This window comes from Temnothorax longispinosus, chromosome 4 (genome assembly GCF_030848805.1).
Source record: "Temnothorax longispinosus isolate EJ_2023e chromosome 4, Tlon_JGU_v1, whole genome shotgun sequence".
Taxonomy (NCBI): Eukaryota; Metazoa; Arthropoda; class Insecta; order Hymenoptera; family Formicidae; genus Temnothorax; species Temnothorax longispinosus.
Window position 1 is genome coordinate 9,967,394 of NC_092361.1, and position 14,377 is coordinate 9,981,770.

Consider the following 14,377-nt stretch of genomic DNA (forward strand, 5'->3'; position numbering starts at 1 on the left):
AAGTAAGATTCAATGCGTACAAAAAAAGATCCATCAAAAATTATTTTAGTAATGCAAATACGGATGCAGAATGACAAGAAGAGCAGCAACAGTAGTTGCCGGATCTTGCGTAAGATGGCGAGCAATCGAAAAAAGGACAGATGTCATTTCGTTAGATAAAGACAGATATAGGGAAAACAAAATTAGAAAGGTTGACATTATCGACATCGAGGAAGTTCGCCAGTCACTGCAGTAGCGGGATTCTCTAACGTGCTATCGACAATTGTCGCTATCGTTAACTGTACTTATCGACAATTTTCGTTATGGGTTATTCTGTATCGAGCAGTTATCGACATCTCTCGTTAAGTCGAATCGTTAAGTATCGAAAATTGTCGCTATCGGTCGCTATGTTAACGATGGGTCTTGGAAGTCTCGTTAAATGCTTAGCGATATTTTACATTCGTAATAATATATTATATTATTTGAATTACAATGTTCTGGCTATTTCAGCATATTTAACAAGGTAAGAGATAAATCAAATGAATATAATATTTCTAATACACGTTATAACATTTAAAAAACCGTTATATTGTTATGCGGCTTCCGTAACCAAGGATAACCTCAAACTTGTAGGCAGAATAGTTAAATGATAAAAATTATCTGATATAACAAATATTACATATATTACATAAATTAAATATGGAAATACTTTTAACTAAATATATACATATACATATACACAATACATAATTTTTTCTTGTGTCTATGTATTCTCAAAGTTTATAAATTAAAATCTGAAGTATCCTGCATATTTGCAACGCGTTTCAATATTACAAATACATTGAACAGTAAAATATATATTTACAATAATTTATAACAACTTGTTTATGTTAAAATGATTATCGTATAATCATGCGGTGGGAATATAAAGTGAAAAAAATCATTTCAGTATCACTTTTTCTACTGTTTTTTTTTTACTTTATATTCGTACTGCTGACTTATAGATAACAGGGTTAAATAATATGAATAAATAAATTATTTTAGAATGGCTGATGCTTGTCTTGCCGCAGACATACTAAACTTAGAATATTGTATCCAACGCCGCGAGCGAAGAGTAAATCGACAGGTATTACGAGAAATAGAACAACCATTCGATTTGACTGATGTTGAATTCAGGGAATTGTACCGTTTAACTCCGGAATTGTTAAATGATCTCATTGATGTACTTGCACCTCATTTGATGCACACAAGAATTACTGGACTATCTGTTGAAAAACAAGTAATGTGTCTTTCCACTTAACACGAAGTCATAATCAAAGTTGCTTATTTCTAATTTATATGTCACATAGGTACTGTCTGCAATAAGATTGTACGCGACTGGATGCTATCAACGTCCAGTAGGTGAACAATGGGGTATTTCAATGAGTCAACCATCGATCAGTAGATGTATTCATCGAGTTACAGACGCGATAAATGAAAATATTTTTCGTCAATGGGTGCAGTTTCCCATGACTCCAGAAGCCAGATGGTTTGCAAGAGAGCAGTTTCAGAATGCTCCTCAACCATTTGAAGGAGCTATCGGAGCAATAGATTGCACCCACGTGGCAATTCTTGCTCCTAGGGAACACGAAGAAGCCTATGTGAATCACAATGGATTACCATTCAATAAACGTCCAATGGTACTAATTGAAATTATTTATCAATTATTGCGTTATAATTATTATAATATAATGTGTATTACTTTATTAAGATATGCGACCCGACTCTCAAGATCCTGAACGTGAATGCAAGATTTCCGGGAGCCAGACATGACGCTTATATTTGGAGTTCCTCTGCTGCGCGTGGTGTTATGGAACGTGCATATAATCGCGGCGAAAGAAGAACGTATCTCATTGGTACGATTTTTTTATATTATCACTGTATTTGTTGCATATTTGAAACGTTTACCGCAAAAGTAGCCTAGCTGCCAAAATTCAGCAATTTGGTTTCCTATTTTAAAGCGTTAATGGTTTCATAATTTATAAGTTAATAACTTATGAAACCATTAACGCTTTAAAATAGGAAAAACTGCCGAATTTTGGCAGTTTGGTCACTTTTGCGGTAAGCGCCTCATTTTAGACATGTTTTTTTTTACAGGTGACTCAGGATATCCATTAGAACCCTGGCTGTTAACTCCTTTACCTCATGAGCCTGAAGAAACTCCACGATTTTTTCTACAATGAGGCATTATGCAGTGCAAGAAATTGCGTGGAACGATTGTTTGGAGTTCTTAAAAGCACGTGGAGATGCCTTTCCAAGCACAGGGTCTTACAGTATGAGCCTGGCTTTGCAGGAAGAAATTAAGTAATACTTATTAGATAATAATCGTATGACTTTCATAATTTATAACAAATTAGGACATTTCTTACTTCTTAGTGAATATAGCTTGGCAATGAATTATCCAATACTTGTATTACTTTCTCCATTACTCGTATCCTATCCGCTTCGTTCACAGCCTGTACATCTGCATATTTGCTAACTTTGTAGTAGCTTTGGCCATTTCTGCCATAGCAAGAGCATTTGTCGTAGCTGCTTCTGCATGAGCTTTCGAGGCCTCGGCAAGTATCTGCACAATATTTTAGGAGGTGACAATATACAATTATGTACGTACGACTTCGAAAAATTTTATTAATTCCGATTTTCGAGATTTTTCTTTTAGGACCATTCTGCAATACGTCGCAAACGCCTCGTTGTCAGTCACGAAGGATGACAACTGCTAGTTGAAAAGACAAGTACTCTTTCTGCTTGGCAAGGGATTGCCACAAACGAGAGTTGGCTCTTTTAATTTTATAATAACAGCAACTGGCAATCGGCAACCGGAAATAACACTTTTCAACAGTTGCCATCATTCGTAATTGGGGCGTTTGCGACGTATTGTAGAATGGTCCTTACCATCATAGCATCGGCTTGCTTCTGAGCAATGTATTCAAATTGCTCTCTCGATGAATGAAACTGCTCAGTAGAATTTCGTACACGATTTACTGCAATTTTATATAAAAAAACATTATTATTAACATAAATAATTAAAACACGTAATAAAAAAAGGCATCTTATAACGTTATTGTACAAAAATTGAAAACTATTAATTTTTTTAATTTTCGTACAATACTATTATATAATATTATTTATGTCTTTATTACATCTTCTTGAAAACACAGATGAACCGATGTTACGAGTAGTACTTGGTAGATCCGATGACTTGGAAGCAGAAAGTATGCATGGAGTCTTTCTCTTCGTCTGTTTCTTCAAGTATGAGGAAGCGATAGCAGTTTTTCAGAGTCTGTTGAATTTCTGGATCAGCATCAATAACATTGGGAGATTTTGTTGCACGAGGATGTTATCGTTGTCGGATGCATTTCCATCATCAAGTACAACATCGTCAATCGTAGCGATGTCGATGCCAATGTTAGTATCTAAAGGAATAACTGTAAATAAATAATATATTACAATTAATATAAATAAGTATATTTAGATTAAGGGCCACTATATAATGTATTAAATATTAATTAATCCACTTTTTTATAAAAACAAAGTAATAATTAAAATAGTTTACAGTACTAATGTGATAATCAACCTAAATTAGAAAGAATATATATATATATATGCTTTTTTAAAATAATTTCAGGTTCTAAAGATAATGACATAATGATCCATTGATACTTAGATCGGGTCTACAATTTGGTCGTTAGTCGTGAGTCGTAAGAAACTGACCAACCACAGTCGAATTTGAGAAGAATAATCAACTGTGACTGGTCAATTTCTTACGACTCACGACTTACGACACCTATTATAGACCAGACTTTAAGCTGCTTGTTAAGTCTTCGGAAATTTCTTGGACTAGGATATAATTGATAATTGTTTTTAAATCAAAACAATTACAATGATTTATGTAATAATTTATGAAGTGTTAAATATATTTATTTTTGTCGAATATAAAAATAGAGTCTTTCTCTTTCATATTTATTTTTAATTTATTATTAATTTATTCTCTTTTAATACTAATAAAAATGACTACCTATATCTCCGTTCGACGTTTTCGGGCCCTTTTGCAAATTTTCTTGCAGAAGAGTATTGCGAACTTGTGGGATGTCCTCCAATATTAACAAATTTCCACGGATTAGCTCATTTTGTATAGACTATATAAACATGGAAAAAAGGCATATTATGTAGTAAGCAATTATATACTTTATATTATATGTAGGTAGATATATTTTTTTCAATAGTTCAAATCTCATTGCTATTGTCAGACAAATTGTTGAAATTGTTATTAATTATGAATGCTCCATATATAATGATTCTACAATGAATATTTACAAAACATATACAGTTTATATAAACGTATAAATATATTTTCGAAAAAATTAATTTTACTATTATTCGTCCCCCTCCAAACCATAAAATTTTGTCCTGTGTACACACACACGCACACGCACACGCACAAGCACACGCACACGCACACGCACACACACACACACACACACACACACACACACATACATATGTACATGTATACATGTATACATGCATACGTATATATGTATATGTACATACCTCCTCTTCCGGAATATTTTCAGCACAATCTTTACTTCCTTCAATATATTCTACGCCGACTATTCGAATAACCCGCAGTTCCATTTCAAGTTGTAATAAAAATTACTTCAAAATGAACAATGAAACCATTAGTCTTAAGGCTGGTTTATGCAGGCCGTAACCGTTGATTTAACCCATAAGTCCTAAGAAATTAGCCAATCACAGATTATTCTTTTTACATTCGACTATGATTGGTCAATTTGTTAGAGTTTACGGCTTAAATCAATCTGTTACGGCCTACATAAACCAGCTTTTACTATGTTAATTAACTCTCTAAATTAATTGCATGCTGTTTATTTATATAATACATTTTGTTATTATGTAAATAATTTTTTTAATGCGAAATACTCGCAAATTTCTCTTTGGAATAATATAATATTATGCACGTACCACTTGCCATTGTTCAGCAGTTTTTGTAGCTCCTTCAACATTATTTAATTCTGCAGCTAGCTCTGCCCCTTTTTTTTGTGTGTCTTCTTTCCATGTAAGGAATTAAATTTCCCTTCAGCGAGGCCTTTGTTTAAATAAAAGAAATCCACATTTTTGTATATTGGATTATTGTTGTCCGGGAACTTCGTGCTTTCTTGCTATAAAAGTATAAATATAAATTATTTGTTTTCTCTAGAGGAAAAAATAAATACTATTGGATTAGTAAAAAATTGGAACAATTAATGTACTATACTAGATTTGAACCCAGTAAGCAAGAAACACCAAGAAACATTTAACTACATTACAGCAACGTTTTAACATTAATGCAATGTAGTTGAAATGTTTCTTGACGTTTCTTGACGTTTCTTGCTTACTGGGAATGGTTTTCCAATTACTTCCAATCGTTTTTTCGCGCGAGTTCAATTGTATGTTTTCATAACCCCAGCGAGAAATGACCCGTCTATAGAGGTCTAATCGACGAGACGGGTCATTTCTCGCTGGAAACGGATATATTTTATTTTCTACATAAAACATATTTCAAATAAACACTTACGTCACCCCATTTGAGCCATATTTTCAGTAAATGTGAAGAATAGTGGCCTCCTCGCCGATTAGTAATTGATAATTATCACTTTTTAACGAACTCACGACGTATTCTCACTTGTGCTCACAAGTTCCGACAATTGAATCGAGTGCGTAACAATTAGGCCATAAACTTATCTGCATGTATAAAGACATCAAAAGCTTCATTTTTGTCCGCGTTCATAAATTCTGCTGAAAGTTACTAGACTTTTACTGGCGTAAAACTGCAACGTTGCCAAGTTTACCGAATCGCTACCGAATTTTGTCGATACTTCGGTAACGAATTTTGCATCGATAAATATCGTTAAGGCTAAGTTACAGACAGTTACAGAATCATGCTGCGTCGACATCGTCGATCGCGCAAGCAATAAAAATCGATAATAAGCGATAGCGACAATCGTCGATATCACGTTAGAGAATCCCGCTACATCCCCTTAAGGGAACAGGCAAGATTATTTAGTATGCTTACAGCATTTGTTCCAGTATTCCTTAGGAACGGTTTACATTGTTTGTGCTAGATTGTCCTCAGACAAAAGGCACCTTTACTCCCTCACCCGAGGGAAATTTCAAAACCCCCCCCCGCCGTCCTCGCCGCAATCGGGCTTGCTGCCTCGTGGGCCTCGTGTGTCGCGCGTTATTTCGGCCGTTTCGCGGCTCGATCCTCGTGCGTGCTGCATGCCGATGCACGCGACGAGTCAGCCCGCAGATCAAACGAACGAACAAACGAGAACGGTCGCGGACGAGGATAGATTGCGCGACACCGTGGTGGCGGACTCCGATTATGTTTTTATAATTATGCATAAATGTGGTAAGGGTGTCAACATATTTACTAAAGCATCCCCGGATATTATTTGTTACGGGCAGATAAAGAGGGCAGGGAGGGGGGTGGATCGCGAGTGGCTTGTTATATTCACGATTCGTTGCGTGCGCTGGTTTTGGCGTCGTCGCCTTCCGCCTTCTCGAATGAGCCCAAATTTCTCATTCTCGACATTCGGTGCAGTGAAGGCGGGCCTCTCTTGTTCACTTTCATGTATCGTAGACCAAGAGGTACTAACTTTAGTAAATACGTTGACACCCTTACCACATTTATGCATAATTTTAAAAACATAATTATTACGGGCGACCTAACCTGCAATCTCCTTGCTTCATCATATGAATCTAATCACCTTAGGAGCACAGTTTCGCAACTGTCGCTTAATATTGTTGAGTCGCAATCGACTTTTCATACTCATTCTTCCGACTCATGGTTGGATGTTTTTATAGTCGACAACTTGGATAAAGTCTTATCGTTTCACAAGTCGGATGCTCCCTTCATTAATGGACACGATCTTATTGAGTTAACTTATTCATTTCAAGTTCCGTCCTTTATGAACTATACTATACACTCCTCCTCCTCCTCCTCCTCCTCCAATAATATGTCTAATAATTTGCAGTTATAATCTTATTTCATTTATAAATCGACATGATAATGACAATTACGACGAGGCTAATTTAACCGAATATGAGGCCTTAATTGAACAGATGGCTGACGAAGCTTTAATCGAACGGTTGGCTGATGAACAAGCTCATGAAGAATGTTGAGGAGAATCTGGATATTGTACCGGATAATGAGAGAAACTGCTTTTATAGTGAACAATACTTATTAGAGTTTATTAGGAGTATTACACAGTACAGATTCGCTGGACCTTCTCTAGCAGCGTACAGACAGAACAAGGGCGGCACTGTCGCATGCACGCGTTAATATATCGAAAGCTAAAAGCGGTATCCGCGAGTAGCCGGCGCTCCGGCTGCCACCTGCTATGCCATGATTGGCCAACCAATACGCGATAGAGTTGGTAATAGAAAAGTGCGCGAACACCCTAAACAAAGAATGATCTTAATGTAAGAGAAATTATCTTAATTTATAAGAACATTAATCTACTATAGTACAAAGATTATAAATATTATACGAATTCAATATATATTGACCGGCCGTACGTTCCCGATTCAAGCAACGCGATTGGTCGAAACTTTACTCTGTTACTGTTACGAAAAAGTGTGTGTCCGGGCCCTAACGCGCCCATCGAGCGACTTAACCGTACGTCTATTTAGCTAGACCACCAGTATTAATTCAATAAATAGTGTAAAGCAGAAAAATGCACTTTCTTTCTCGACCCACGCGCCAACACCCTAGAATCACTAGAGACGAAGAGCTAACACAACATATTAGAATTATCCTAAGGGAAAGTTGTGACAAAAAAGAAACTTTGTTGGCCACTCTACAATGATTGGCCACATCTTACAAAAATTAAAGATCATTGGTTGGCGCTCACATGTAAACAGTGTACATAATTCTAAGATAGTAGTTTAGTCGCACCTGTGTAATGTTTGATATGTTTGAATTGCGTTGATACTCGTTGTAATTAGTCAGTAAGCTCACAATCGTAAAGTTATCGTCGGTTTTGAGACTCGCGCGGAACGTTGGCGGCCCGCGACAGGTGTCATACTCGCGCGACTCACCCGACTCGTGCTGCCCGCCCACGGGCGGCAGGCCTAATTATTGGGACAATAGTACTCGTAGCTCCGGTAACTTAGCCGGTCAACTTCGACTTTATTAATTTTCATATTTTTTTATCGTTTGTTGGTCGTTTGTTGGTGATTGTTGGTCTAATTACGTTTGTTGGTTCTTAATTTTTTTTTAAATTTAAAAAGAAAAATTAGCATTAAGTTAGCCGGAAAAATTTTATTTTTAATTTTAAAAAAGCCTAATCGATGCGTAATCGTTTGCTGATGATTGTTGGTCTAATTTTAGCGTTGTTGATACATTAGTACTTATTTATTGTAAAAGACATGAACATTAGGATCTATATGAAAATTGTATGAAATAATAAGGTTCTTAAAAAAATGACGTTTTGTTACTTTAAACAAATCTATAATTTTACAGTAAAACACTTTCCACAAGTGAGAAACGGAAGCATACATTGGAGAAGTAGGTTTTTTTTTCAAGAGAATTCTACTAGAAAACGTATATTCACGTATGAATACGAGAATTCTCTTCAATTTTATGTAAATTCAATCAAGTTGAAGCTTATATTCTTATAAAATAATATATTTCTTAATGATCACATAAATAATCTTTATTTATAAAAATACAACATTATTTAAATTTCAGTTCTTTTAAACGCAAACATAATGCGCATATGAAATCACTGTATCATGTTTTTAAGTGATCACATTTAGGTATGTATGATATACTTTATTCTATCATTTTTTTTAGCACATATGGTAAGTTTGACATTTATTTTATACGTACTTTGACAATTAGGCGTCTTGAATGAAGAGTTCATGGGAAGAAAATGATAAATTCATAATTAATCCATTTTAAGCACAATTTTATGTTTAAAGTAGAACTTATAAACTTATATTTCTTCAAATGCTTTGAAATGTAGATATATCAGATGCATTTTCTAAGAATACTTTCAAAGTGACTACGTTCAAATATTGATGTTAAAGGTGCCAATCATGGGACGCTGAAAAACAGCGTTTGAGCAACGTCACGTGACATCACTATGATGCCGCGTCAAGAAGAGAAGTTGGATTTTTTTCCAACTTCAAGCGTCAAGCCAAAGCAGCGCAAAGACGCCGAAATTTGACGCTGTTTCCTTTTCATGAATTTCAATTGCGCCGGCGTCAATTGTGGTCATGCGACCTTCTTGCCGCTGAAAATGAGCGTCGAGCGTCAGCATGAAAGGCACCTTAAGGCCCGTTTTCATATGGCAGTTTTATAGATGTTAGCCTTAAATTGATAGAAATAAAGCTTAAGTCGTAGGCAAATAAACCAATCTTCGATTACTTTAATATGTGAGATAATTTTTCGTTTTTTTTCGTTTTTAAGACTAATAATAAACCAACAAACGCTAAAATTAGACCAACAATCATCAGCTAACGATTACGCATCGATTAGGCTTTTTTGAAATTAAAAATAAAATTTTCCGGCTAACTTAATGCTAATTTTCTTTTTAAATTTAAAAAAAAATTAAGAACCAACAAACGTTGTAATTAGGCCAACAATCACCAACAAACGACCAACAAACGATAAAAAAATATGAAAAATTAATAAAGTCGAAGTTGACCGGCTAAGTTACCGGAGCTAGTACTCGTTCGCGCCGTACTTCCAGGAGCGCGAGCCGAGAGAGTTCCGGAGCACGCGGTTACTCCCGTAAGAATCGCCGACACGTTGAGACGAAGTATGAGCCACAGTCGAGTGCTCAAAGAATATAACGGCGTGTGCCTGCTTGCCCGTTTGTGTGTTTGCTTGCTGCTCGCTTGCCTGCTTGCTCGCTACCTTGTCCGCCTGCACGCCTCCCGCTTGCTATCGAGGAGGATTCGCCACCTGAGAGGACAAACGAGAACGGCCGAGAGAGACTACCTCAGGAGGGCGCCGGGCTGCGATACGGTGAGTCGCTTCGCTTGCTTTATCCCGTTTTTCTTGAAATATTTCGCTTGCATTCGTGAGGGGATTGCCCCTTTGGTCCTTCGAACAACACCCTACTACAGGCCAATCGCAATCCGGGGAACAATTGATACCCCCCCCGAGCATTGGTCCTTCGAGCCGGATTTAAAATCGCGTTAGAGAAACTCCGCCGACCTTTCGCGCGAGTCTGCTAATCAACGTTAATCGTCTCGAACATTCTATCGCATAATCGGCGCGTGCACGCTCGCACCGCGTGACCGCTCTCTCGCTCTCGCGTCGCATCGGCACGTCGCGGCGAAGACATCCGCGGGATCTGATCGTTGCGCGTACCATTATTTCGTTTAAATCTCGATCGCTGCATATCGTTGCAGCCGCTAGTGAAATCGAACAATCCACGCGTGCACGCGCATACCGCGTGATCGCTCCCTCGCTCGCACGTCGCATTCGGCACGTCGCGGCGAGGACATTCGCGCGATATCGTCTGAATCTGGAGCCGCTCCCGCTCGCTGCATTCGTTGCAACCCTCATTTAACACGGCGGCTAAGCGTAGCGGGCACGCGCGCCCTGCGTGATCTCGTCTCTCGCACGCCCGCCCTTAGCTCGACCCCCGCGTGATCGCTCTCTCGCTCGCACGTCGCATCGGCACGTCGCGACGAAGCCATCCGCGTGATTAATCCTCGCAGAGTCGCTGCACCCTCGGTGCATACTTCGCCATATAGTAGCCGCATTAATCGGTGCGGACTTTCGCAAATAGAATAGTTGACGCGTACCATTTCATATCGCGAATTTGCGCTCGCGCTTGCTCGTCGCGGCGAAGACATCCGCGTGACCATAGGCGTACGCGCGCGTGCCGTTCTCAATCGGCATTGCACCGCTGCATAATCGTCGCAGCCCTGACAACAGGGAAACGAAATAATCGGCACGCGCCCGAGTGCCACGCGTGATTCCCCTCGTCCGCCCGTCGCATGGGCACGACGCGGCGAGGAAATCCGCATAACTGAAATTGTGAAAGGGTAAAAACTCGCGCATGTGCCATTGTTCGTCTTCGCCGCGCCGAAATTCTGCATAAACCTTGCAGACTTCGCATTGCAACTTTGATAGTGTCGAAGACGATCGAATATTCGAACATATTCCAGCGCCTTCGACCACTTGTTCGGAATCGAGCCGTCCGCCCCCCTTTGGCCTTGGCGAGGCGAGGTGTTCTTCGCCTATTGATTCGAATTGTTTTGGTCTCGGCATTCCAAAGCGAGGCATATTTTCTTGCGTTGTTGACCGGCTGCCATCCTCCTGACTTGTCGACCTTTCGATTCGAAATCGTTCGTCGGTTTTCCGGCTGTCTTGCGCGTGTACACATATCTCACCTTGTTGACGGATTCGATCTTTCAACATGTCTAAAGGATATCGAGCGCGACGCGAATTTGTGTATTCGTCGTATGAGGGAGATAGACCAATATCGACGCTCGCAATAGACAACGCGGCTCAGAAATCGAATTTTCTCGTGCGTTATCCAACCGTGCGCCAAGTGGTCGGGGATTTTGAGGAAGCTCACCTCAGGATCATCCAAGATGCCACGGATGAAGAGTTCGCGGCCGAAGACGCGATTCGCGACGAATTCGATCGGATGCGTTTCGCGGTAATAGGACGATACGAAACTTTAACCGCCGCGGAGCGAGCAGCCGCACAACAGTCGTCGCGACCCGCGCCTACTTCGGCCATTAAATTGCCGAAGATCGATCTCCCTAAATTCGAGGGCGACCTCGCCCTATGGCCGTCCTTCATCGCTTTATTCGACACGGCAATCCACGAGAATTCTGGGGTCGCCGATATACAAAAATTTCAATATTTGTTAGCCTCGCTGTCGGGAGAGACTCTTGGCGTCGTAAAGAACTTGCCGTTGACCGCGGAGAATTACGTGATCGCGTACGATGCGCTTCGGGGGCGCTATCAAAACAGGCGAAAGTTGGCCACGCATTATTGGCGCGCTTTCGCACACGCCAAACCCTTGGTCGCGGATACCGCCGAGTCACTCCGCGCCCTGCTGGACGTGTTCACCGAGAACACGCGCGCCCTGCAAATGATGGGTTATCCGGTGGAGGCGTGGGATTTCGTGCTTTTGAACCATTTGTTGGAAAAGCTCACCCCTACGCTACGGGAGAAATTCGAGGCGACCCATATGAGATCGGAACCACCCCGGTATGAACAATTGACAACGTTTCTAGCGGGATATTGCACGGTGCTCGCGGCGGTGGCGGACGCTTCACCGCAGTCAAACAAATCGAAGGCGCAAAATCAGTCGTCGAGGAGGGCCGCGTCGACAACCTCGCTCGTCGCGCAGAACGCCGCGTGCCCCAAATGTGGGGAACACCATTTACTGGCTAAATGCCCCGAGTTCTTAAAACTCTCGACCAAGGACCGACACAATTTCGCTCGCGAAAAGGGACTCTGTCTAAACTGCCTTCGGGCAGGACATAATCTAAAGAGTTGCCCTAGCTCTTGGGCCTGCCGGTCTTGTCAGGCGAAACACCACTCCCTCCTACACTTCGAGCGGGCTAACGTCCCGCCTGCCGCGACCGCCCCGGCGGTCCCTCCGGCCGTTAGCGATACCGTGGCGCCCGCGAGCGCGGTCGAGAAACCGATCATCTCGATGGCGAGCATATCAAGCCGCGTCGTCCTACTGTCGACCGTTCGGGCGGAGGCGCTCGACGCTACGGCAACGCGTTTCCGGTCTGCCTGTTACTCGATAGCGCGAGTCAGGCGAATTTCGTCACCGAGAGCTGCCTCAGACGGGGGGGCTTTGCTCGGACAAGGCATCGGGCAACAGTGTTGGGCGTCAACGACACCAAAACCGCCACCACAAGGGGCATCACCTTGTTCGTTGTTCGGGCGCGAGATCGGGAGGACCTTCGGTTCCCGATCGAGGCCACGGTGCTCTCGCGCATTACCTCGCCGTTACCGCATACCCGCGTCGACGCGAAATCGTGGAGCCACCTACGGGGGCTGCCGCTCGCGGATCCGGAGTACCACTTACCCGACTCCGTCGACATTCTACTGGGGGCGGACTCATTCGTGTCGGTGTTGCGCGACGGGCGGCGTACCGGCAGAACGGGCGAACCGGACGCATTCAACACTGCATTCGGCTGGGTATTAATGGGCGCGATCTCGCCGTCGTTGCGCGAGCAACCGGTGCATTCCCTCGCCACCACCATCGAATCCAATTGACGCCGCGGTGGAGCGATTCTGGAGTTTGGAGGAGGTTCCGGACCAGACTCCTTGCTACAGCGAGGATCGACGTGTAAGGAGTGTTTCGAACAAACCACCTATCGCGATCATTCGGGACGCTTCGTCGTGAAATACCCTTTCGCGTCCGACCCTCCTGTCTTCGTGGACTCTCGGCCGATAGCCGTTAACAGATTGCGCGCACTCGAGCGCCGCTTTAAGGCGAACCGGGAGCTTCGAAACCAGCTATAACGCATTCATGCGAGATTACCTCGACAGCGGGCACATGGAGTTGGCAAGCGAGCCACCCCCGCGGACGGTCGCGTCTACTATCTACCCCATCACGGGGTCCACAAGCTGGATAGGCACCACGACTAAACTCCGAGTCGTTTTCGACGCCTCGTCGAAGTGCCCGAAATGGGCAGTCGCTGAACGAACGCTCCTCAGTGGTCCGAAGCTGCAACCGGACATTGTCGCGGTCCTACTCCGATTTCGCGCGGAACCCGTGGCCCTTACCGCGGACGTAAAACAGATGTTCAGACAAATATGGATGAACCCGGAAACACCAAAAACTATCAACGTATCGTCTGGCGTTTTCGGAAATCGGATCCCGTTTCTCGACTACTTGCTCACGACGGTTATTTTCGGTAGCACGGCTTCGCCGTTTCTGGGCGATATACTGCCTCCTTAAGTTGGCTCACGACAATTGAGATAGGTACCCCTTGGTCTACGTTACACTGCTCGAGTCACTATACGTAGACGACGTCGTCGCCAGCGTCCGCACTGTCGAACGAGCCATCGCGCTTCGCGATCAATTGCTCGAATTATTTCGGAGCGCCGGTTTAGAGTTGCGAAAATGGGCGAGCAGCCATCCCGCCGCGTGGAGGGGCTCGACCCAGAAATCTGCAGCCAGACAATGCTGTCCTTCGAGATGCCCGAAGATCAGGCACTCAAGGTGCTGGGCCTTCGTGACACTCGCAGGTCGGATAGCTTTGGGTTCTCGCTCAACCCGCTCACTAGAGGTGCACTAAACGTACGATACTGTCGGAGGTGGCCGTATTTTCGACCCGTTGGGAATTCTTGGCGCCA

General features: G+C 42.3%; 2 protein-coding genes and 1 long non-coding RNA gene across 3 annotated transcripts; all 3 read left to right on the plus strand.

Moving 5' to 3' along the window:
* Window positions 1-424: 424 nt before the first annotated feature.
* Window positions 425-1,628, plus strand: LOC139811395 (uncharacterized). Its single transcript, XR_011731626.1, has 3 exons — window positions 425-502; window positions 1,024-1,258; window positions 1,329-1,628. It is a non-coding gene; the product is annotated as an uncharacterized lncRNA (long non-coding RNA).
* A 9,831-nt stretch (window positions 1,629-11,459) lies between these two features.
* On the plus strand, window positions 11,460-13,291 carry LOC139812075 (uncharacterized). Its single transcript, XM_071776703.1, has 2 exons — window positions 11,460-12,796; window positions 12,880-13,291. The coding sequence occupies exons 1-2, from the start codon at window positions 11,460-11,462 to the stop codon at window positions 13,289-13,291; spliced, it is 1,749 nt and encodes a 582-aa protein (XP_071632804.1).
* Window positions 13,292-13,574: 283 nt separating this feature from the next.
* Window positions 13,575-13,979, plus strand: LOC139812077 (uncharacterized). The gene has a single exon (XM_071776704.1). It carries the CDS (start codon window positions 13,575-13,577, stop codon window positions 13,977-13,979), a length of 405 nt encoding a protein of 134 aa, XP_071632805.1.
* The last annotated feature ends 398 nt before the right edge of the window (window positions 13,980-14,377 follow it).

Excerpts from the sequence above, each read along its gene's own strand:
- LOC139812075 (XM_071776703.1), top strand. The coding sequence starts at position 11,460 with ATGTCTAAAGGATATCGAGCGCGACGCGAATTTGTGTATTCGTCGTAT. Across the intron at positions 12,797-12,879 it reads GCTACGGCAACGCGTTTCCG|GCATCGGGCAACAGTGTTGG; the intron begins GTCTGCCTGTTA and ends TGCTCGGACAAG.
- LOC139812077 (XM_071776704.1), top strand. The coding sequence starts at position 13,575 with ATGGAGTTGGCAAGCGAGCCACCCCCGCGGACGGTCGCGTCTACTATC.